The sequence below is a fragment of the Triticum dicoccoides genome, chromosome 4B (genome assembly GCF_002162155.2).
Source record: "Triticum dicoccoides isolate Atlit2015 ecotype Zavitan chromosome 4B, WEW_v2.0, whole genome shotgun sequence".
NCBI classification, from domain to species: Eukaryota; Viridiplantae; Streptophyta; class Magnoliopsida; order Poales; family Poaceae; genus Triticum; species Triticum dicoccoides.
Genome location: NC_041387.1, coordinates 81,956,930 through 81,982,104, shown reverse-complemented (window position 1 = coordinate 81,982,104; position 25,175 = coordinate 81,956,930). Strand labels below are relative to the sequence as shown.

The following is a 25,175-nucleotide window of genomic DNA, read 5'->3' as shown; positions in this document are numbered from 1 at the left end:
ACACCCTACCCCTATGAGCACCTCCGAAAGACTGAGTCGGCATATCATCTTAAAATTTACGAAGTCACGTAGGCACCTCGTCGTCAACGGGAGCGTCTCCTCCCACTGAATGCGCATCACCGAAAATCTTGAAATAAATTCAGGAATAAATGCGAGCCCCGAGATTTGAACCCTGATGGACTGGGCATATCACAGTCTCTCAAACCATCCAATCACAGATTGGTTCGCACCGATCACATAGTTGAGGGCCTAAAAACGTCTGTGTTAATACCTTACATGTGACATTTATCATTTGCGTACATTTTAGCTTTGATCCGGCACAACATACACACTCGTCTATTTTCTCCGGTTGGATGCAACGCCGCCGTTTAACGCGACCACCGCCGACTCGACGTGATCCAGCAGGTACCCGAAGATCTTCTCCTTCAGCCGGTCGACGGCCGCCGTCCGCAGCCCGACGTCATCCAGCCAGTCGTTGACCCTCTTGAGCTGCCCCAGCGTCCCGGCCACGTCGGCTTCGAGCAGCCGGTCCACGTGCCCGACAAACCACGCGCACATCTCCTCCCCGAGCTCCCTCGCCGCGGTCTCCAGCCAGGTGGCGGCCTCCGCCGCGGCGAGGCGGAGACGGCAGGCGACTCGGTGCCGCGCTTCCTGGACGACGACGAGGCGGTGTAGAGGGAGAAAGGCGCCAGGTCGGCGGTGACCGCCGCGTGCAGCCACTCGCCGGCGTGGCCACTCCGTTGCTGGTTGCCGAGAGCGGCGGTGGAGCGGGTGATCGCGGCTTGGAGCGCGAGGAACTCGTCGACGGTGTGCTGGGGCGACTGCTTGCCGGCGGTGGCGGCCAAATCCGCGAAGGCACTGTGTAAAGCAAATCTGGTCAGTTCGTTCTCATATTATGGTTTTACCTTCAGTGTGATTTCACCGAAATTTTGAAAATTTCATTCATTTTGGTACATACTGAAATATTTTGAAAACTACTAGTACATATCCTAAAGACTGAAGAGCAGATCACCTGAGACATCTGAGCACAATCTCTGCAGCAGAAGCTTCCTGCATGGCCTCCACAGCAGCCATCTCTGCAGCATCCCTATAACTCATGACTCCCTACAGGTCATGTACAACACCATTTTTGAGAACTAGGCAAAAATTTGCAACTTAAAACAGGACAATCCTGACGCATCCAAACAGAAGTTTCTGAACGAACTGTACCGATCCGAGAGTCTGGAGGGCCGGTGGAAGCGACTCCCATGAGGCGCCCATCGTCGTCGCCGATGTCGAACGGGGAGGAGAAACCTTGACCATGTCGTCCGGCGATGCACCGCCGGGAGTGGGAGGTCGCTTCTCGCTCGTCTTGGCGGCAATGCTGGGGCTTCTCTGCGCGCCGGGCTTGTGGAGAACATCTGGTTTAGGAGATGGAGTGGGTCTTTGCTTAGTCCTGGAGATGATATTGGTCTTGCTCTCCCTTTTCTGCAGTGGTTTCTCCTCTGCCGGTTTTCTGCTTCTTGGAACCTGAGTGTATTAGCAGGTACTGTATACATCAAAATGCTATTTCAGCTTTCACTGTGATCAACAATGTATGTAGCAATCGTCGCTTTTTAACACGTATGATCATGTCCCCCGCAAAAAAAACCACGTATGATCATGTCTCACTAGTAGAACACAAAACTCTTCAACTCAAAATCTACGAAAGTTGTGCTAAAGTTGCGACAATTAATATTGATCAGAGGGAGAACAATGTTTTTCGGCATTTTACATGGAAGAAGTTACTACCCTCAAGTTCGCTCTGTTTCCTGACAGCCATGGTAGCTTCGAATTGCAAAAGATGATTCACTGAAGAAGAGACAAATTGGCTGTTGTAGCCAAACGACCATATGAAAAGGCAGAGATTTGGCACACAACCGTGAATCTTATTAGGTGCACCTAATTCTGTTTAAGTTTCACTCAAAGACGAGCTCTCAATCAGCAAAAGGTGAATCACTCGATTATAGTAATCATAACAACTTGCCATTAGAAGCCTAGTGACTGCCGTGGTTAGGAAAATAGTTGTGATGTCCATCTCAAGAAAAGTTACATGCGTCACCACTCACCGCAGACCAACCAGTGCCACCTTGTCATGGAGAAAGGGAATGCTTGATGTGAAATTGCCAATAACAATAGTAGGAGTACCATTTCATAAGCTATCACTGATGAAAGAAAATTTTCGAAGAAAATGCAACCCCTCCATTTCTAAATAGACGATGTCTTAAAGTTTGCACAATCTCAAATATACAAGTTTGGCCCTACATTTTGCACAAAATCGATAAAATTTTATAAAACTATGATATTATGGAAAAGAAGTTAGAGCAGTTATGATGATATTATTTTCACCTCATCAAAGGAAAAAAAGCTCCACTCATTTTTTTTAAGCTGCACGCTTTCTAGAATGTCTTCTATTTTGGAACAGAGGAAGTACAGACACTTTCACCTAGGACATCATTTGTACAAATCTGGCAACAAGGAAAGTACTGTATTTAGGTACTAAAGATGCAAATGAATATAACTTCTCATAAGTGAACTGATAACTGATGACTGTGACGAGTGTTGTGCTTGCCCATGAAACTGCAATTATGTGACTCAACTCTCTGCATTTTCAGTGGAATTGAACAGAGATGGAGAAGTGGAGAAAACTTGCACGCACTCAGATTTCTGGTGCAATGCGTCAGGGAAAATGATACTCGTATTGTGTTTGTACAAAACGGGAGATTTTGCAGGACAATAGACAGTAGTGCCTTCTAAGTTCTTAGAATATTCTCAAAACTCTCATGTTGTGACACTAACAGAAATTTTCCTTTCTCTGGAAGAAAGAGGGCAGAGGTGGGCACGATTTTTTTCCTGACATGGTGGGTTAGATTTCTGTAAAAATATAAATTAAACAATGACAAAAGATTTAACGGGGGTGCCTGCCATTGACACCGACGAACTCACCGAGGAACTCCGCACCAGCGTCGCCGCCGCCCCCTTGCTCCTTTCCCCGCTGATCACGTCACCGGTCACCCTCTCCTTCTGATCGCCCGCGCTCCCCGTGCACCCCCAGCTCCTCCTCGTCGCCTTCGGTCCAGACTCCGCAGGCGACGACCTGGCTGGCCTCGTTCCGGAAGGCGAAGCCGGGCGCACGGCTGCAGTTGCAGGCCTCGCCTTGGGCGCCTGCTGTGGCGCCAAACGCGAGCCCCTCCTCGTCCCCGACGACGACGACGGTCGCGGAGGTGTAGGGGTGGGAGCAAACCTCACGACGGTGGGCCTCCTGCCCGCATGGGCGGCGGCAGCCCCCCTGTCCTCCTCGTTGATGCTCCTGAGAGAGGACGTGGACATGTTGAGCGAAGAAGACGACCTCTTGACGTCCAGCGACTCGAATCGTCTGTGTGATGGCTGGCTTGATCTCTTGGGTTTCTCCATGGAAATTTGCTACGTACGGTGGCTCTTGTTTCTTTGAGGTAGATGATGGGTAGCTTGGTAACTTGATTAGACTTCGGTGGTCGCCGGCCGGAGCTAGTGACCTGCCGGCAGTATTTGTAGCGATGTTTGTCTAGCAAGTGGGCTAGCTAGCGTTATTAGCAACTGACAGGTATGGTCACCATTAATCAAAGTTACTCGAATCGCCGGCTTCTGCAAAATTCAACACGAAATCAGAGGCCGCGCACAAGCTAAACACAAAAGATCAAACAAAAAACTATGCAACGAAACCCAAATATATGCAACAGAAATGTTGCATATATGCAACAATAACAATCTAACATTTCTCTTAACACAAAATATTACATGCATGCAACAGTAAGAAATTAAAATGTCTACGACACATGTGTCGACAAGATGCAACAACGGATCAAGATTAGCTGAAGTTATATTGGTGCAACACAATAAGAACTTGCATCAAAAGTTAACCTATCCAACAAAAGATCCCAAACTTGCACAACAAAATCACAAACACAGGTGTAGAGTCGAGGTTATGGTGAAGAGGGGTGTTCTCTACCAGGTTCTCCACAAGAGCCTACACATGCATGTTTACACCAAAATAAAGTGTGGAACCTGTAAGATTTGGGAAACCACTCGTTGTGGTGCCTTGTATTGGTCAATATATAGAGGTTACAAGGCAGAGTTCGTATCGTGCAATACACAGACACCTATACAAGGACTACACATATACAATTGTATGTCTATACAAATACAATACGGTTATATATTCTAACACCCTCCCTCAGTCGTAAACGGGCGTCGACGAATGTTAAGACTGTCTCAAAAATCCAAGAAGAGAGGTGATGGCAATCCTTTGGTGAAAATGTCCGCAAATTGAGAAGAACTCGGAACGTGAAGAACCCGGACCTCGCCTGTGGTGACACGGTCTCGTACAAAGTATAGATCGATCTCCACATGCTTGGTGCGCTGATGATGAACGGGATTCGGTGTCATGTAAAAAGAGCTCACATTGTCACAAAAAAACCACAGTGGCACCAGTCACCGGTCGATGAAGCTCCTGAAGAAGTTGTCGTAACCAACATGTTTCAGCCACCACATTTGCAACTGCCCTGTATTCGGCCTTGCTACCTCTTGAGCACTGCGTTGGTTTTCCTTGAAGAGGAAAGGGTGATGCAGTAAAGTAGCGTAAGTATTTCCCTTAGTTTTTGAGAACCAAGGTATCAATCCAGTAGGAGGCTCCTCAAAACTCCCACGCACCTACACAAACAAATAAGAACCTCGCAACCAACGCAATAAAGGGGTTGTCAATCCCTTCACGGTAACTTGCGAAAGTGAGATCTGATAAAGATAATAAGATAAGATAAATATTTTTGGTATTCTTATGATATAGATGGAAAAGTAAAGATGCAAATAAAAGTAGATGAAAACTTATATGATAAAAGATAGACCCGGGGGCCATAGGTTTCACTAGTGGCTTCTCTCAAGATAGCATAAGTATTACGGTGGGTGAACAAATTAATGTTGAACAATTGATAGAAAAGCGCATAGTTATGAGATTATCTAGGCATGATCATGCATATAGGCATCACGTCCGTGACAAGTAGATCGAAACGATTCTGCATCTATTACTATTACTCCACACATCGACCGTCTCCTGCCTGCATCTAGAGTATTAAGTTCATGAAGAACAGAGTAACGCATTAAGAAAGATGACATGATGTAGAGGGATAAACTCATACAATATGATATAAACCCCATCATTTTATCCTCGATGGCAACAATAGAATACGTGTCTTGCTGCCCCTGCTGTCACTGGGAAAGGACACCGCAAGATTGAACCCAAAGCTAAGCACTTCTCCCATTGCAAGAAAGATCAATCTAGTAGGCCAAACCAAACTGATAATTCGAAGAGACTTGCAAAGATAACTTAATCACACATAAAAGTATTCAGAGGAGATTCAAATATTTCTCATAGATAAACCCACAATTCATCGGATCTCGACAAACGCACGGCAAAAAGAGTTACATCAAATAGATCTCCAAGAAGATCGAGGAGAACTTTGTATTGAGATTCAAAGAGAGAGAAGAAGCCATCTAGCTAATAACTATGGACCCGAAGGTCTGTGGTAAACTACTCACAACTCATCCGAGATGCCTTGGAGATGATGTAGAGGCCCTCCATGGTCGATTCCCCCTCCGGCGGAGCGCCGGCGAAGGCACCAAGATGGGATCTCACGGATACAGAAGGTTGCGGCGGTGGAATTAGGTTTTCGTGGTCGCTTTTGATGTTTTCAGGGTACGGGTGTATATATAGGAGGAAGAAGTAGGTCGGTGGACGCTCGAGGGGCCCACGAGGGTGGGGGGCCCGCCCACCCCCAGGCGGCGCGTCGGGCACCCTCGTGGCTGGCTCGCTTTTTGCTTGACTTCCACTCCAAGTCCCCTGGATTGCGTTTGTTCCAAAAAGATCGCTCCTGAAGGTTTCATTCCGTTTGGACTTCGTTTGATATTCCTTTTCTTCGAAACACTAAAATAGGCAAAAAAACAACAATTCGGGATGGGCCTCCGGTTAGTAGGTTAGTCGCAAAAATGATATAAAAGTGTAAAGTAAAGCCCATAAACATCCAAAATGGGTAATATAATAGCACGGAACAATAAAAAATTATAGATACTTTGGAGACGTATCAAGCATCCCCAAGCTTAATTCATGCTCGTTCTCGAGTAGGTAAATGATAAAAACGGAATTTTTGATGTGGAATGCTACCTAGCATAATTCTCAATGTAATTTTCTTTATTGTGGCATGAATGTTCAGATCCAAATGATTCAAAATAAAAGTTCATATTGACATAAGCAATAGTAATACTTCAAGCATACTAACTAAGCAATCATGTCTTCTCAAAATAACATGGCATTAGAAGGTTCATCCCTACAAAATCATATAGTTAGGCTATGTTTCAATTTCATCACACAAAATACTCCCATCAAGAACAACCCCGGTTTCAGCCAAGCAATTGGTTCATACTTTTTAACGCGCTTCAGCTTTTTTCAACTCTCACGCAATACATGAGCGTGAGCCATGGATATAGCACTATGGGTGGAATAGAATATGATGATGGAGGTTGTGTGGAGAAGACAAAAAAGGAGAAAGTCTCACATTGACGAGGATAATCAACAGGCTATGGAGATGTCCATCAATTGATGTCAACATGAGGAGTAGGGATTGCCATGCAACGGATGCAATAGAGCTATAAATGTAAGAAGGCTCAACAAAAGAAACTAAGTGGGTGTGCGTCCAACTTGCTTGCTCACGAAGACCTAGGGCGTTTTGAGGAAGCCCATCGTAGGAATATACAAGTCAAGTTCTATAATGAAAAATTCCCACTAGTATATGAAAATGACAACATAAGAGACTTTCTATATGAAGAACATAATGCTACTTTGAAGCACAAGTGTAGAAAAGGATAGTAACATTGCCCCCTTTTTTTGGGGGCCTTTTTTTTCTTTGGCCTTTCTCCTTTTTTTCCCTTTTTTCTTTTTGGCCTTTCTTTTTTTTAATTGGGGACAATGCTCTAATAATGATGATCGTCACATTTCTATTTCTTTACAACTCATGAATTACAACTCAAAACTAGAACAAGATATGGCTCTATATGAATGCCTCTGGCGGTGTACCGGGATGGGCAATGAATCAAGAGTGACATGTATTAAAAATTATGCATGGTGGCTTTGCCACAAATACGATGTCAACTACATGATCATGCAAGGAAATATGACAATGATGATGCATGTCATGATAAACGGAACGGTGGAAAGTTGCATGGCAATATATCTTGGAATGGCTATGGAAATGCCATAATAGGTAGGTATGGTGGCTATTTTGAGGAATATATAAGGAGGTTTATGTGTGATAGAGTGTATCGTATCATGGGGTTTGGATGCACTGGGGAAGTTTGCACCAACTCTCAAGGTGAGAAAGGGCAATGCACGGTACTGAAGAGGCTAGCAATGATGGAAAGGTAAAAGTGTGTATAATCCATGGACTCACATTAGTCATAAAGAACTCATATACTTATTGCAAAAGTTTTATTAGCCCTCGAAGCAAAGTACTACTACGCAATTTCCTATGGGGAGGTTGGTAGGAGTTAACCATCGCGCGCCCCCGACCTCCGCACAAGGGAAGGCAATCAAAAGAACACTCCATGCAATAAATTTCTTACACAATACCATACATGCATGCTACGGGACTTGCCAACTTCAACACAAGTATTCATTCAATTCACAATCACCCAACTAGCATGACTCTAATATCACCACCTCTATATCTCAAAAAATTATCAAGCATCAAATTGATCATATCATCCAATTCACTTTCTATGATAGTTTTTATTATACCCAACTTGGTTGCTCATCATTCCAGGACCAATTTTATAACATAGCAAATACCATGCTGTTCTAAGAGACTCTCAAAATAATATAAGTGAAGCATGAGAGATCAACAATTTCTACAAAATCAAACCACCGTCGTGCTCTAAAAGATATAAGTGAAGCACTAGAGCAAAAACTATCTAGCTCAAAAGATAAAAGTGAAGCACATAGAGTATTCTAATAAATTACAAATCAAGTGGGTTTCTCCCAAAAGGTGTGTACAACAAGGATGATTGTGGTAAACTAAAAAGCAAAGACTAATATCATACAAGACGCTCCAAGCAAAACACATATTATGTGGCGAATAAAAATATAGCTCCAAGTAAAGTTACCGATAGACGAAGACGAAAGAGGGGATGCCTTCCGGGGCATCCCCAAGCTTAGGCTTTTGGTTATCCTTGAATATCTTGGGGTGCCATGGGCATCCCTAAGCTTAGGCTCTTGCCACTCCTTATTCCATAGTCCATCAAATCTTTATCCAAAACTTGAAAACTTCACAACACAAAACTCAACAGGAAATCTCATAAGCTCCGTTAGTGCAAGAAAGAAGAACCACCACATAAGGTACTGTAATGAACTCATTATTTATTTATATTGGTGTTAAACCTACTATATTTCAACTTCTCTATGGTTCATACCCACCAATACTACCCATAGATGCATCAAAATAAGCAAACAACACACGAAAAACAAAATCTGTCAAAAACAGAACAGTCTGTAGCAATATGTAACTTTTGAATACTTCTGGAACTCTAAAACTCCTAAAATAATAGAAAGTCTTGGGCAATTTGTCTACTGATCGACAGAAAAAAGAATCAACGCAAAATCACGTTTCTGTGAATTACTAAAATTATTTTTGTGCGCGTAAAAGTTTCTGTTTTTCAGCAGAATCAAATTAACTATCACCGTAGGTTATCTTATAGGTTCTACTTGGCACAAACACTAACTAAAACATGAAAACACATCTAAACAGAAGCTAGATGAAATATTTATTACTAAACAGGAACAAAAAGTAAAGAACAAAAATAAAATTGGGTTGCCTCCCAACAAGCGCTATCATTTAACGCCCCTAGCTAGGCATTGAGATTTCAATGATGCTCACATGAAAGACAAGAATTGAAGCACAAAGAGAGCATCATGAAACACATGACAAACACAATCTAAGTCTAACATACGTCCTATGCATTGGCATCTTATAGATAACCAAATTATCATAGCAAGCAAAAACTAGCATATGCAAGGAAGCGGAAAGAAACATTAGCAATCTCAACATAACGAGAGGTAATTTAGTAACATGAAAATTTCTACAATCATATTTTTCTCTCTCATAATAATTACATGTGGGATCATAAGCAAATTCAACAAAATAGCTATCACATAAAATATTTTCAACACGATCCACATGCATGCAAAGTTGACACTCTCCCAAAATAGTGGGATTAACATTAACTAAAGTCATGACCTCTCCAAAGATATAAGTGAAGCACATAGAGTATTCTAATAAATTCCGATTCATGTGTGTTTCTCCCAAAAGGTGTACAGCAAGGATGATTGTGGTAAACTAAAAAGCAAAGACTCAAATCATACAAGACGCTCCAAGCAAAACACATATCATGTGGTGAATAAAAATATAGCATCAAGTAAAGTTACCGATGGATGAAGACGAAAGAGGGGATGCCTTCGGGGGTATCCCCAAGCTTAGGCTTTAAGTTGTCCTTGAATTTTACCTCGGGGTGCCTTGGGCATAGCCAACCTTAGGCTCTTTCCACTCCTTATTCCATAATCCATCAAATCTTTGTCCAAAACTTGAAAACTTCACAACACAAAACTCAACAGAAAATCTCATGAGCTCCGTTAGTGCAAGAAAACAAACCACCACTTTAAGGTACTGTAATTAACTCATTATTTATTTATATTGGTGTTAAACCTACTGTATTCCAACTTCTATATGGTTCATACCCCCCGATACTAGCCATAGGTTCATCAAAATAAGCAAACAACACATGAAAAACAGAATCTGTCAGAAACAGAACAGTCTGTAGTAATCTGTAACTCTCGAATACTTCTGGAACCCCCAAAATTCTACCAAAATAGGAATTCCTAGAGAAATTTTTTATTAATCTTCTACAAAAAGAATCAACTTAAGCACATTTTTTGTGATTTATGAGAATTATTCTTGTGCGTTCAAAAGTTTCTGTTTTTCAGCAAGATCAAATTAACTACCACCCAAGAAGATCCTATAGGTTTTACTTGGCACAAACACTAATTAAAACATAAAAACACATCTAACCAAAGGCTAGATGAATTATTTTTTACTAAACAGGAACAAAAAGCAAAGAACAAAAATAAAATTGGGTTGCCTCCCAACAAGCGCTATCGTTTAACGCCCCAAGTTAGGCATTGAGATTTCGATGATGCTCACATGAAAGACAAGAATTGAAGACCAAAGAGAGCATCATAGAACACGTGACAATCACATCTAAGTATAACATACTTCCTATGCATAGGCATCTTATAGGCAAACAAACTATCATAGCAAGCAAAAACTAGCATATGCAAAAAGCAGAAAGAAACAATAGCAATCTCAGCATAACGAGAGGTAATTTAGTAACATGAAAATTTCTACAACCATATTTTCCTCTCTCATAATAATTACATGTAGGATCATAAGAAAATTCAACAAAATAGCTATCACATAACATATTCTCAACACGATCCACATGCATGCAAAGTTGACACTCTTCCAAAATAGTGGGATTAACATTAACTAAAGTCATGACCTCTCCAAACCCACTTTTATCAAAAATTTCATAAGATTGAACATTCTACAAATATGTGGGATCTAAAGTTGACACTCTTCCAAACCCACTTTCAATAATATTGCAAACACTATTATCAATCTCATATTCATCATGGGGCTTAAATAAATTTTCAAGATCATAAGAAGAATCACCCCAATCAAGATCATTGCAACAAGTAGTAGACATAGCAAAATTAGCATCCCCAAGCTTAGGGTTTTGCATATTATTAGCACAATTGACATCAATAGAATTTATAATAAAATTATTGCAATCATGCTTTTTATTCAAAGATCTATCGTGGATTGCTTCATAAAGTACTTCATCACAATTTTCAGATTCACGAATTTCAAGCAAAACCTCATAAAGATAATCTAGTGCACTCAACTCACTAGCAATAGGTTCATCATAATTGGATCTCTTAAAGAGATTAGAAAGGGGATGAGGATCCATAACTTTTAGCAAGCGAAGATTCAAGCAAAAAGAAGACACATGGTAACACAAGATCGAACGGAAGGAGGGCGAAGAAAAGGCAAAGGTGAAGTGGGGGAGAGGAAAACGAGAGGCAAATGGCAAATAATGTAATGCGAGGGAGATGAGTTTGTGATGGGTACTTGGTATGTCTTGACTTGAGCGAAGACCTCCCGGCAACGGCACCAGAAATCCTTCTTGCTACCTCTTGAGCACTGCGTTGGTTTTTCTTGAAGAGGAAAGGGTGATGCAGTAAAGTAGCGTAAGTATTTCCCTCAGTTTTTGAGAACCAAGGTATCAATCCAGTAGGAGGCTCCTCAAAAGTCCCACGCACCTACACAAACAAATAAGAACCTCGCAACCAACGCAATAAAGGGGTTGTCAATCCCTTCACGGTAACTTGCAAAAGTGAGATCTGATAGAGATAATAAGATAAGATAAATATTTTTGGTATTTTTATGATATAGATGGAAAAGTAAAGATGCAAATAAAAGTAGATGAAAACTTATATGATAAAAGATAGACCCGGGGGCCATAGGTTTCACTAGTGGCTTCTCTCAAGATAGCATAAGTCTTACGGTGGGTGAACAAATTACTGTCGAGCAATTGATAGAAAAACGCATAGTTATGAGATTATATAGGCATGATCATGCATATAGGCATCACGTCCGTGACAAGTAGATCGAAACGATTCTGCATCTACTACTATTACTCCACACATCGACCGACTCCTGCCTGCATCTAGAGTATTAAGTTCATGAAGAACAGAGTAACGCATTAAGAAAGATGACATGATGTAGAGGGATAAACTCATGCAATATGATATAAATCCCATCTTTTTATCCTCGATGGCAACAATAGAATACGTGCCTTGCTGCCCCTGCTGTCACTGGGAAAGGACACCGCAAGATTGAACCCAAAGCTAAGCACTTCTCCCATTGCAAGAAAGATCAATCTAGTAGGCCAAACCAAACTGCTAATTCGAAGAGACTTGCAAAGATAACTTAATCACACATAAAAGAATTTAGAGCAGATTCAAGTATTTCTCATAGATAAACTTGATCATCAACCCACAATTCGTCGGATCTCGACAAACACACCGCAAAAAGAGTTACATCAAATAGATCTCCAAGAAGATCGAGGAGAACTTTGTATTGAGATTCAAAGAGAGAGAAGAAGCCATCTAGCTAATAACTATGGACCCGAAGGTCTGTGGTAAACTACTCACAACTCATCGGAGAGGCCTTGGAGATGATGTAGAGGCCCTCCGTGGTCGATTCCCCCTCCGGCGGAGCGCCAGCGAAGGCACCAAGATGGGATCTCGCGATACAGAAGGTTGCGGCAGTAGAATTAGGTTTTCGTGGTCGCTTCTGATGTTTTCAGGGTACGTGAGTATATATAGGAGGAAGAAGTAGGTCGGTGGATGCTAGAGGGGCCCACGAAGGTGGGGGGCACGCCCACCCCCAGGGGGCGCGCCGGGCATCCTCGTGGCCGCCTCGCTTGTTGCTTAACTTCCACTCCAAGCCCCGTGGATTGCGTTTGTTCCAAAAAGATCGCTCCCGAAGGTTTCATTCCGTTTGGACTTCGTTTGATATTCCTTTTCTTCTGAAATAGGCAAAAAACAACAATTCGGGCTGGGCCTCCGGTTAGTAGGTTAGTCCCAAAAATTATTTAAAAGTGTAAAGTAAAGCCCATAAACATCCAAAACTAGTAATATAATAGCATGGAACAATAAAAAATTATAGATACGTTGGAGACGTATCAGGCCTCGACGCTGGAGCGGGAGACCGTTCTTGGGGAACGTTGCATAAAATAAAAAATTTCCTATGTTCACCAAGATCAATCTATGAGTTCATCTAGCAACGAGAGAGAGGAGTGCATCTGCATACCCTTGTAGATCGCGTGCGGAAGCGTTCAAGAGAACGGGGTTGAGGGAGTCGTTCTCGTCGTGATCCAAATCACTGGAGATCCTAGCACCGAACGGACGGCACCTCCGCGTTCAACACACGTACGGTCAGCGTGATGTCTCCTCCTTCTTGATCCAGCAAGGGGGAAGGAGAGGTTGATGAAGATCCAGCAGCACGACGGCGTGGTGGTGGATGCAGCAGGGCTCCGGCAGGGCTTCGCCAAGCAACTACAGGAGGGAGAGGTGTAGCAGGGAGGGGAGGGAGGCGCCAGGTGTTGGGTGCGGCTGCCCTCCCACCCACCCTCTTTATATAGGGACATCAGGGGGCGCCGGCCCTAGAGATGGGATCTCTAGGGACGGGCGGCGGCCAAGGGGGGAAACTTGCCCCCCAAGGCAAGTGGAGGCACCCCCTCCCCTAGGGTTGCGAACCCTAGGCGCAGAGGGGGCCCAGGGGGGCGCACCAGCCCACCAGGGGCTGGTTCCCCTCCCACTTCAGCCCATGGGGCACTCTGGGATAGGTGGCCCCACCCGGTGGACCCTCGGGACCCTTTCGGTGGTCCCGGTACAATACCGGGTGACTCTGAAACTTTCCCGATGGCCGAAACTCGACTTCCCATATATAATTCTTTACCTCCGAACCATTCCGGAACTCCTCGTGACGTCCGGGATCTCATCCGGGACTCCGAACAACTTTCGATTTGCTGCATACTCATATTCATACAACCCTAGTGTCACCGAACCTTAAGTGTGTAGACCCTACGGGTTCGGGAGACATGTAGACATGACCGAGACGGCTCTCCGGTCAATAACCAACAACAGGATCTGGATACCCATGTTGGCTCCCACATGCTCCTCGATGATCTCATCGGATGAACCACGATGTCGAGGATTCAAGCAACCCGGTATACAATTCCCTTTGTCAATCGGTATTTTACTTGCCCGAGATTCAATCGTCGGTATCCCAATACCTCGTTCAATTTCATTACCGGCAAGTCACTTTATCGTATCGTAATGCATGATCCCGTGACCAGACACTTGGTCACTTTGAGCTCATTATGATGATGCACTACCGAGTGGGCCCAGTGATACCTCTCCGTAATACGGAGTGACAAATCCCAGTCTCGATCCGTGTCAACCCAACAGACACTTTTGGAGATACCCGTAGCATACCTTTATAGTCACCCAGTTACGTTGTGACGTTTGGTACACCCAAAGCACTCCTACGATATCCGGGAGTTACACGATCTCATGGTCTAAGGAAGAGATACTTGACATTGGAAAAGCTCTAGCAAAACGAACTACAAGATCTTGTGCTATGCTTAGGATTGGGTCTTGTCCATCACATCATTCTCCTAATGATGTGATCCCGTTATCAACGACATCCAATGTCCATAGTCAGGAAACCATGACTATCTGTTGATCAACGAGCTAGTCAACTAGAGGCTCACTAGGGACATGTTGTGGTCTAAGTATTCACACGCGTATTATGATTTCCGAATAATACAATTATAGCATGAATAAAAGACAACTATCATGAACAAAGAAATATAATAATAATCCTTTTATTATTGCCTCTAGGGCATATTTCCAACAGTCTCCCACTTGCACTAGAGTTAATAATCTAGTTACATTGTGATGTATCGAACACCCATAGAGTTCTGGTGTTGATCATGTTTTGCTCGCGGAAGAGGTTTAGTCAATGGATCTGCGACATTCAGATCCGTATGTACTTTGCAAATATCTATGTCTCCATCTTGAACATTTTCACGGATGGAGTTGAGAGGACGCTTGATGTGCCTGGTCTTCTTGTGAAACATGGGCTCCTTCGCAAGGGCAATAGCTCCAGTGTTGTCATAGAAGAGAGTGATCAGCCCCGACGCATTGGGTATGACTCCTAGGTCGGTGATGAACTCCTTCATCCATATTGCTTCATGCGCTGCCTCCGAGGCTGCCATGTACTCCACTTCACATGTAGATCCCGCCACGACGCTCTGCTTGCAATTGCACCAGCTTACTGCTCCACAATTCAACATATACACGTATCCGGTTTGTGACTTAGAGTCATCCAGATCTGTGTCGAAGCTAGCGTCGACGTAACCCTTTACGACGAGCTCTTCGTCACCTCCATAAACGAGAAACATGTCCTTTGTCCTTTTCAGGTACTTAAGGATATTCTTGACCGCTGTCTAGTGTTCCTTGCCGGGATTACTTTGGTACCTTCCTACCAAACTTACGGCAAGGTTTACATCAGGTCTGGTACACAGCATGGCATACATAATAGATCCTATAGCTGAGGCATAGGGGATGACACTCATCTCTTCTTTATCTTCTGCCGTGGTCGGGCATTGAGCCGAGCTCAATCTCACACCTTGCAATACAGGCAAGAACCCTTTCTTGGACTGATCCATATTGAACTTCTTCAATATCTTATCAAGGTATGTGCTTTGTGAAAGACCTATGAGGCGTCTCGATCTATCCCTATAGATCTTGATGCCTAATATGTAAGCAGCTTCTCCAAGGTCCTTCATTGAAAAACACTTATTCAAGTAGGCCTTAATGTTGTCCAAAAGTTCTATATCATTTCCCATCAAAAGTATGCCATCTACATATAATATGAGAAATGCTACAGAGCTCCCACTCACTTTCTTGTAAACGCAGGCTTCTCCATAAGTCTGCATAAACCCAAACGCTTTGATCATCTCATCAAAGCGAATGTTCCAACTCCGAGATGCTTGCACCAGCCCATAAATGGATCGCTGGAGCTTGCATACCTTGTTAGCATTCTTAGGATCGACAAAACCTTCCGGCTGCATCATATACAGCTCTTCCTTAAGATAGCCGTTAAGGAATGCCGTTTTGACGTCCATCTGCCATATCTCATAATCATAGTATGCAGCAATTGCTAACATGATTCGGACGGACTTCAGCTTCGCTACGGGAGAGAAAGTCTCATCGTAGTCAACCCTTTGAACTTGCCGATAACCCTTAGAGACAAGCCGAGCTTTATAGATGGTAACATTACCATCCGCGTCCGTCTTCTTCTTAAAGATCCATTTGTTTTCTATCGCTCGCCGATCATCGGGCAAGTCAGTCAAAGTCCATACTTTGTTTTCATACATGGATTCTATCTCGGATTGCATGGCTTCTAGCCATTTGTTGGAATCTGGGCCCGCCATCGCTTCTTCATAGTTCGAAGGTTCACCATTGTCTAACAACATGATTTCCACGCAGGGTTGCCATACCACTCTGGTGTGGAACGTGTCCTTGTGGACCTACGAAGTTCAGTAGCAACTTGATCCGAAGTACCTTGATCATCATCACTAATTTTCTCTCCAGTCGGTGTAGGCACCACAGGAACATTTTCCTGAGCTGCACTACTTTCTGGTTCAAGAGGTAGTACTTCATCGAGTTCTACTTTCCTCCCACTTACTCCTTTCGAGAGAAACTCTTTTTCCAGAAAGGATCCGTTCTTGGCAACAAAGATCTTGCCTTCGGATCTAAGGTAGAAGGTATACCCAATGGTTTCCTTAGGGTATCCTATGAAGACGCATTTTTCCGACTTGGGTTCGAGCTTTTCAGGTTGAAGTTTCTTGACATAAGCATCGTATCCCCAAACTTTTAGAAATGACAACTTAGGTTTCTTCCCAAACCATAATTCATACGGTGTCGTCTCAACGGATTTAGACGGTGCCCTATTTAGAGTGAATGTAGCTGTCTCTAGAGCGTATCCCCAAAATGATAGCGGTAAATCGGTAAGAGACATCATAGATCGCACCATATCCAATAGAGTGCGATTACGACGTTCGGACACACCATTACGTTGAGGTGTTCCAGGCGGCGTGAGTTGTGAAACGATTCCACATTTTCTTAAGTGCGTACCAAATTCGTGACTTAAATATTCTACTCCACGATCTGATCGTAAGAATTTTATCTTTCGGTCACGTTGATTCTCTACTTCATTCTGAAATTCCTTGAACTTTTCAAAGGTCTCAGACTTGTGTTTCATCAAGTAGACATACCCATATCTACTTAAGTCATCAATGAGAGTGAGAACATAACGATATCCTCCGCGAGCCTCAACACTCATTGGACCACACACATCAGTATGTATGACTTCCAATAAGTTGGTTGCTCGCTCCATTGTTCCAGAGAACGGAGTCTTGGTCATTTTGCCCATGAGGCATGGTTCGCATGTGTCAAATGATTCATAATCGAGAGACTCTAAAAGTCCATTAGCATGGAGCTTCTTCATGCGCTTGACACCAATGTGACCAAGGAGGCAGTGCCACAAGTATGTGGGACTATCGTTATCAACTTTACATCTTTTGGTATTCACACTATGAATATGTGTAACATTACGTTCGAGATTCATTAAGAATAAACCATTGACCATCGGGGCATGACCATAAAACATATCTCTCATATAAATAGAACAACCATTATTCTCGGATTTAAATGAGTAGCCATCTCGTATTAAACGAGATCCAGATACAATGTTCATGCTCAAACTTGGCACTAAATAACAATTATTGAGGTTTAAAACTAATCCCGTAGGTAAATGTAGAGGTAGCGTGCCGACGGCGATCACATCGACCTTGGAACCATTCCCGACGCGCATCATCACCTCGTCCTTCGCCAGTCTCCGCTTATTCCGCAGCTCCTGCTGTGAGTTACAAATATGAGCAACGACACTGGTATCAAATACCCAGGAGTTACTACGAGCACTGGTAAGGTACACATCAATTACATGTATATCACATATACCTTTAGTGTTGCCGGCCTTCTTGTCTGCTAAGTATTTGGGGCAGTTCCGCTTCCAGTGACCATTCCCTTTGCAATAAAAGCACTCAGTCTCAGGCTTGGGTCCATTCTTTGACTTCTTCCCGGCAACTGGCTTACCGGGCGCGGCAACATCTTTGCCGTCCTTCTTGAAGTTCTTCTTACCCTTGCCCTTCTTGAACTTAGTGATTTTATTGACCATCAACACTTGATGTTCTTTCTTGATTTCAACCTCTGCTGACTTCAGCATTGAAAATACTTCAGGAATAGTCTTTACCATCCCCTGCATATTGTAGTTCGTCACAAAGCTCTTGTAGCTCGGTGGGAGCGACTAAAGGATTCTGTCAATGACCGCCTCGTCCGGGAGGTTAATGTCCGGCTGGGACAGGCGGTTGTGCAACCCAGACATTTTGAGTATGTGCTCACTGACAGAACTATTTTCCTCCATCTTACAACTATAGAACTTGTCGGAGACTTCATTGTAACACCCACGATGCGGCTATATCTCCCACGTGTCGAAGCACGACTTAGAGGCATAACCGCATAGTGGTTTTGTCGCAAGAAGGGTCATCTTCTCACAATCCCATGTAATGAACAAGAATGGGATAAAGAGAGTTGGCTTACAATCGCCACTTCACACAATACATAAATTAAGATCATACATCATTCAAAATACACTCATAGACCGGCTACGGTCAAGTTCAAATGAAAAGAAGACAATCCCAAATGCTAGATCCCCGATCGTCCCGACTGGGCTCCACTACTGATCATCTAGAAACGATACATAGTAACGACCAAGGGCCTCATCAAACTCCCACTTCAGCTTAGTTGCGCCATCTGCGCTGGTATCATCGGCACCTGCATCTGTTTTGGTAGAATCTGTGAGTCACGAGGACTCAGCAATCTCACACCCGCGAGATCAAGACTATTTAAGCTCATAGGTAGGAAAAGGGGTAATATGGTGGAGCTGCGGCAAGCACTAAGCATATATGGTGGCTAACATACACAAGTGAGAGCGAGAAGAGAAGCAACGCGTCGGTCGAGAAGCTAGAAGTGATCAAGAAGTGATCCTGAAACTACTTACGTCAAACATAACTCAAACCGTGTTCGCTTCCCGGACTCCGCCGAGAAAAGACCATCACGGCTACACATGCTGTTGATGCATTTTAAAGAGGTCAAGTGTCAAGTTATCTACAACCGGACATTAACAAATTCCCATCTGCCTCATAACCGCGGGCACGGCTTTCGAAAGATTATATACCCTGCAGGGGTGTCCCAACTTAGCCCATCACAAGCTCTCACGGTCAACGAAGGATATACCTTCTCCCGGGAAGACCCGATCAGCCTCGGAATCCCAGTTCGCAAAACATTTCGACAATGGTAAAACAAGACCAGCAAAGCCGCCCGAAGTGCCGACAAATCCCGATAGGAGCTGCACATATCTCGTTCTCAGGGCACACCGGATGAGCCAGACATCGGGTTGGCATAGACCCTGGTTGCCCAAGGGGCGCCGGACATCGCTCAGGTTGGACCAACACTCGAAGGAGCACTGGCCCGGGGGGGTAAATAAAGATGACCCTTGGGCTCGCGAAAACCCAAGGGAAAAGGGCTTAGGTGGCAAATGGTAAAACCAAGTTTGGGCCTTGCTGGAGGAGTTTTATTCAAAGCAAACTGTTAAGGGGGTCCCATAAATCACCCAACCGTGTAAGGAACGCAAAATCAAGGAACATAACACCGGTATGACGGAAACTAGGGCGGCAAGAGTGGAACAAGTCACCAGGCATAAGGCCGAGCCTTCCACCCTTTACCAAATATATAAGGTGCATTAATTTAAATAGGAGATATTGTGATATCCCAAAAATATCCATGTTCCGACCAGGAACCAACTTCATCTTCACCTGCAACTAACAACGCTATAAGAGGGGCTGAGCAAAAAGCGGTGACATAGCCAAACAACGGTTTGCTAGGACAGGATGGTTAGAGGTTTGACATGGCAATAGGGAGGCATGGTAACCAATGGCAGGTAGAGCTAACATAGCGATAGAGCGAGTAGTAGCAAGCAAAGATAGAAGTGATATCGAAGGTATGGTCATCTTCCCTGCAAGGTTCTCAGAGTTGTTGAAGGCTTGGTCCTCGTAAGCGTTCTCAACAGGTTCCTCGTGCACGTACTCGTCTCCCGGCTCTACCCAAAGCAAGAACACAAGCAAATGAACCACAATAAATCACGGTGCAATGCGCAAGCAACATGATGCAATACATGTCATGATATGCGAGATGTGATATGCAATGCGTATGCGTGCTTCGGAAGGAAAGATGATGAACAAGGCATCAACTTGGCAAACAAAGTATGCCGCGGGAAAGATGAGATGATTTCGGTTGAAATCGATATAAAGATCACCGGATTCGGATGCACGGTTTGCAAATGACAAGCAAGACATGATATGAAGCAAACTGCTTAAAACAGCAACATGGTCACTTGGATGCAAAGTATAAATAAGCTATAGCACCCAAACACATGAACAAAATGCATAGCAGTGATGTACAGGAGATGCTCTATGAAACATGAACACTGAGCTCAATCTACAAACCACTAGAGCATGACTAAAATAGCATGGCAAAAATGCAAAAGATAACAGTTTCTACAGACTTGGTGAAAATACTAGACATAGCAGAAACAGATTCAACATGGCATCTTTACAAGCTTGATTAACTCACTACCAGGCATGTCATGGCATGGAACAAGTACTAGCATGAAGTAGGCATGAAAATGAAGCTATCCATGTGCAAAACAACCACATAGCATATTTGCATGAACAAACACATAAAAGACAAAACAACAACATGAAGTGAGATGACATGTTCATGAACTTGCTCAAATGCAGAAACTAATGCCCCCACTGGATTGGTGGGATTTTTCTACCCCAAAAACATATATAATATGTTGGGGTTGCTATAGAAAAATATTCACAAGTGCATTAAGTTAAAACCTGCCCTAAAAGAAAACCTCAGCATATGCCAAAACTGGCATGTTCCGAAATGGAATAAAACAGAAAACCTGCGGGGGGCTGGGTGTGTGTATGACACGAGGGGCCGAGGCGTCAGTGTCTCATGAAAGAATAAAAACCACCAAAAATCTGTGGAGAACCTAGGATTCAAACCCAGGTCTCCTGGTTGGAATCGCGGGTGTGCTACCAGTTAGGCTAGGACGGGGCTGCTGGTTTGGTAGGGGCTCGGCTCCTCTTGAGGCAACCTGAAGCGGGTACGGGTCCCTTCTCATCTGCACCAAAGAAGTCGCCGGCGGTGCCTGCGAGCAACGACGACGACCACCGGAGCCAAGGGGTACCGGCGGGGGTGCGGGATAGGCCAGGGAGTGCGGGTGCAGCGCCGCATGTGTGGGAATGTGCGTGCTTGTGGAGCAACTGCGGGAGTTGGTGTGCGGGGTACTCAAGCTCGAGCATCTGCTCGACTCGGGCTACGACGAGCACGACGGGCAGGGGGAAGCAGCAGGGTGCGGCGCGGGCATGTGTGAGAGAGTGCGCGCATGGGTGTGTTGGGGAACGTTGCAGAAAATTAAAATTTTTCCTACGGTTTCACCAAGATCCATCTATGAGTTTATCTAAGCAACGAGTCTAGGGAGAGAGTTTGCATCTACATACCACGTGTAGATCGCGTGCGGAAGCTTGCAAGGTGATGAAGTAGTCGTACTCGACGTGATCCAAATCACCGATGACCTGCGCCGAACGGACGGCACCTCCGCGTTCAACACACGTACGGAACAGCCACGTCTCCTCCTTCTTGATCCAGCAAGGAAGGGAGGAGAGGTTGAGGGAGATGGCACCAGCAGCAGCACGACGGCGTGGTGTTGGTGGAGCTGCAGTACTCCGGCAGAGCTTCGCTAAGCACTATGGAGGTGGAGGAGGTGTTGGGGAGGAAGAAGGAGGCAACCAAAGGCCAGGGCGTTCAGGTATGAAGTCCCTCCTCTCCCCCCACTATATATAGGGGTGCCAAGGGGGGGTGGCCGGCCCTAGGAGATCAAATCTCCTAGGGGGTGCGGCGGCCAAGGGGGGTTTTCCCTCCCCCCAAGGCACCTAGGAGGTGCCTTACCCTCCTAGGACTCTTGCCCCCTTGAACCCTAGGCGCATGGGCCTATGTGGGGCTGGTGCCCTTTGCCCATTAGGCCAAGGCGCACCCCCTTACAGCCCATGTGGCCCCCCGGGACAGGTGGACCCACCCGGTGGACCCCCGGGACCCTTCCGGTGGTCCCGGTACAATACCGATAACCCCGAAACTTGTCCCGATGCCCGAAACAGGACTTCCCATATATAAATCTTTACCTCCGGACCATTCCGGAACTCCTCGTGACGTCCGGGATCTCATCCGGGACTCCGAACAACATTCGGGTTACTGCATATACATATCCCTATAACCCTAGCGTAACTGAACCTTAAGTGTGTAGACCCTACGGGTTCGGGAGACATGCAGACATGACCGAGACTCTCTTAGTCAATAACCATCAGCGGGGTCTGGATACCCATGATGGCTCCCACATGCTCCTCGATGTTGTCATCGGATGAACCACTATGTCGAGGATTCGATCAAACCCTGTATGCAATTCCCTTTGTCAATCGGTACGTTACTTACCCGAGACTCGATCGTCGGTATCCCAATACCTTGTTCAGTCTCGTTACCGGCAAGTCACTTTACTCGTACCGTAATGCATGATCCCGTGTCCAACACCTTGGTCACATTGAGCTCAATATGATGATGCATTACCGAGTGGGCCCAGAGATACCTCTCCGTCATACGGAGTGACAAATCCCAGTCTCGATCCGTGTCAACCCAACAGCTACTTTCGGAGATACCTGTAATGTACCTTTATAGTCACCCAGTTACGTTGTGACGTTTGGTACACCCAAGGCATTCTTACGGTATCCGGGAGTTACACGATCTCATGGTCGAAGGAAGAGATACTTGACACTTGCAAAGCTCTAGCAAAACGAACTACACGATCTTTTATGCTATGCTTAGGATTGGGTCTTGTCCATCACATCATTCTCCTAATGATGTGATCCCGTTATCAACGACATCCAATGTCCATAGTCAGGAAACCATGACTATCTGTTGATCACAATGAGCTGGTCAACTAGAGGCTTACCAGGGACATAGTGTGGTCTAAGTATTCACACGTGTATTACGATTTCCGGATAATACAGTTATAGCATGAATAAAAGACAATTATCATGAACAATGAAATATAATAATACTTTTATTATTGCCTCTAGGGCATATTTCCAACAGTCTCCCACTTGCACTAGAGTCACCAATCTAGTTACATTGTGATGAATCGAACACCCATAGAGTTATGGTGTTGATCATGTTTTGCACGCGAGAGAGGTTTAGTCAGTGGATCTGCGACATTCAGATCCGTGTGCACTTTGCAAATCTCTATGTCTCCATCTTGAACATTTTCACGGATGGAGTTGAAACGACGCTTGATGTGCCTGGTCTTCTTGTGAAACCTGGGCTCCTTTGCGAGGGCAATAGCTCCAGTGTTGTCACAGAAGAGTTTGATCGGCCCCGACGCATTGGGTATGACTCCTAGGTCGGTGATGAACTCCTTCACCCAAATCGCTTCATGTGCTGCCTCCGAGGCTGCCATGTACTCCGCTTCACACGTAGATCCCGCCACGACGCTCTGCTTGCAGCTGCACCAGCTTACTGCTCCACCATTCAACATATACACGTATCTGGTTTGTGACTTAGAGTCATCCGGATCTGAGTCGAAGCTAGCGTCGACGTAACCCTTTACGACGAGCTCTTTGTCTCCTCCATAAACGAGAAACATGTCCTTTGTCCTTTTCAGGTACTTCAGGATATTCTTGACCGCTGTCCAGTGTTCCTTGCCGGGATTACTTTGGTATCTTGCTACCAAACTTACGGCAAGGTTTACATCGGGTCTGGTACACAGCATGGCATACATAATAGATCCTATGACTGAAGCATAGGGGATGACACTCATCTCTTCTTTATCTTTTGCCGTGGTCGGTGACTGAGCTGAGCTCAGTCTCATACCTTGTAACATAGGCAAGAACCCCTTCTTGGACTGATCCATTCTGAATCTCTTCAAAATCTTATCAAGGTATGTACTTTGTGAAAGACCTATGAGGCGTCTCGATCTATCTCTATAGATCTTGATGCCTAATATATAAGCAGCTTCTCCAAGGTCCTTCATTAAAAAACACTTATTCAAGTAGGCCTTAATGCTGTCCAGAAATTCTATATTATTTCCCATCAGGAGTATGTCATCTACATATAATATGAGAAATGCTACAGAGCTCCCACTCACTTTCTTGTAAACGCAGGCTTCTCCATAAGTCTGCATAAACCCAAACGCTTTGATCATCTCATCAAAGTGAATGTTCCAACTCCGAGATGCTTGCACCAGTCCATAAATGGATCGCTGGAGCTTGCATACTTTGTTAGCGTTCTGAGGATCGACAAAACCTTCCGGCTGCATCATATACAGTTCTTCCTTAAGATGCCCGTTAAGGAATGTTGTTTTGACGTCCATCTGCCATATCTCATAATCATAGTATGCGGCAATTGCTAACATGATTCGGACGGACTTTAGCTTCGCTACGGGAGAGAATGTCTCGTCGTAGTCAATCCCTTGAACCTGTCGATAACCCTTAGCGACAAGTCGAGCTTTATAGATGGTAACATTACCATCCGCGTCCGTCTTCTTCTTAAAGATCCATTTGTTTTCTATCGCTCGCCGATCATCGGGCAAGTCTGTCAAAGTCCATACTTTGTTTTCATACATGGATTCTATCTCGGATTTCATGGCTTCAAGCCATTTGTTGGAATCCGGGCCCGTCATTGCTTCTTCATAGTTCGAAGGTTCATTGTTGTCTAACAACATGATTTCCAGGACAGGGTTGCCGTACCACTCTGGTGTGGAACGTGTCCTTGTGGACCTACGAAGTTCAGCAGTAACTTGATCCGAAGTACCTTGATCATTATCATGGTTTTCCTCTTCAGTTGGTGTGGGCATCACAGGAATGGTTTCCTGTGCTGCGTCACTATCCCGCTCAAGAGGTAGTACTTCATCGAGTTCTACTTTCCTCCCACTTACTTCTTTCGAGAGAAACTCTTTTTCCAGAAAGCATCCGTTCTTGGCAACAAAGATCTTGCCTTTGGATCTTAAGTAGAAGGTATACCCTATAGTTTCCTTAGGGTATCCTATGAATACGCATCTTTCCGACTTGGGTTCGAGCTTTTCAGGTTGAAGTTTCTTGACATAAGCTTCGCATCCCCAAACTTTTAGAAACGACAGCTTAGGTTTCTT

General features: G+C 44.5%; 1 protein-coding gene across 1 annotated transcript; it reads right to left on the bottom strand.

The window, feature by feature from the left end:
* Positions 1-336: 336 nt before the first annotated feature.
* Positions 337-3,503, bottom strand: LOC119292534 (serine/arginine repetitive matrix protein 2-like). Its single transcript, XM_037571344.1, has 5 exons — positions 2,965-3,503; positions 1,210-1,509; positions 1,013-1,104; positions 557-858; positions 337-515 (listed from the first exon to the last, which is right to left on the bottom strand). Exons 1-5 carry the CDS (start codon positions 3,430-3,432, stop codon positions 337-339), a joined length of 1,341 nt encoding a protein of 446 aa, XP_037427241.1. The 5' UTR covers positions 3,433-3,503.
* Positions 3,504-25,175: the final 21,672 nt, after the last annotated feature.

Bases quoted from the DNA above. Each gene is read 5' to 3' on its own strand.
- LOC119292534 (XM_037571344.1), bottom strand. From the start codon at position 3,432: ATGGAGAAACCCAAGAGATCAAGCCAGCCATCACACAGACGATTCGAG. The intron at 1,105-1,209 runs GTACAGTTCGTT...CATGACCTGTAG, and splicing joins CCCTCCAGACTCTCGGATCG to GGAGTCATGAGTTATAGGGA. The intron at 516-556 runs GTGCGCGTGGTT...GGCTGCTCGAAG, and splicing joins AGGGAGCTCGGGGAGGAGAT to CCGACGTGGCCGGGACGCTG.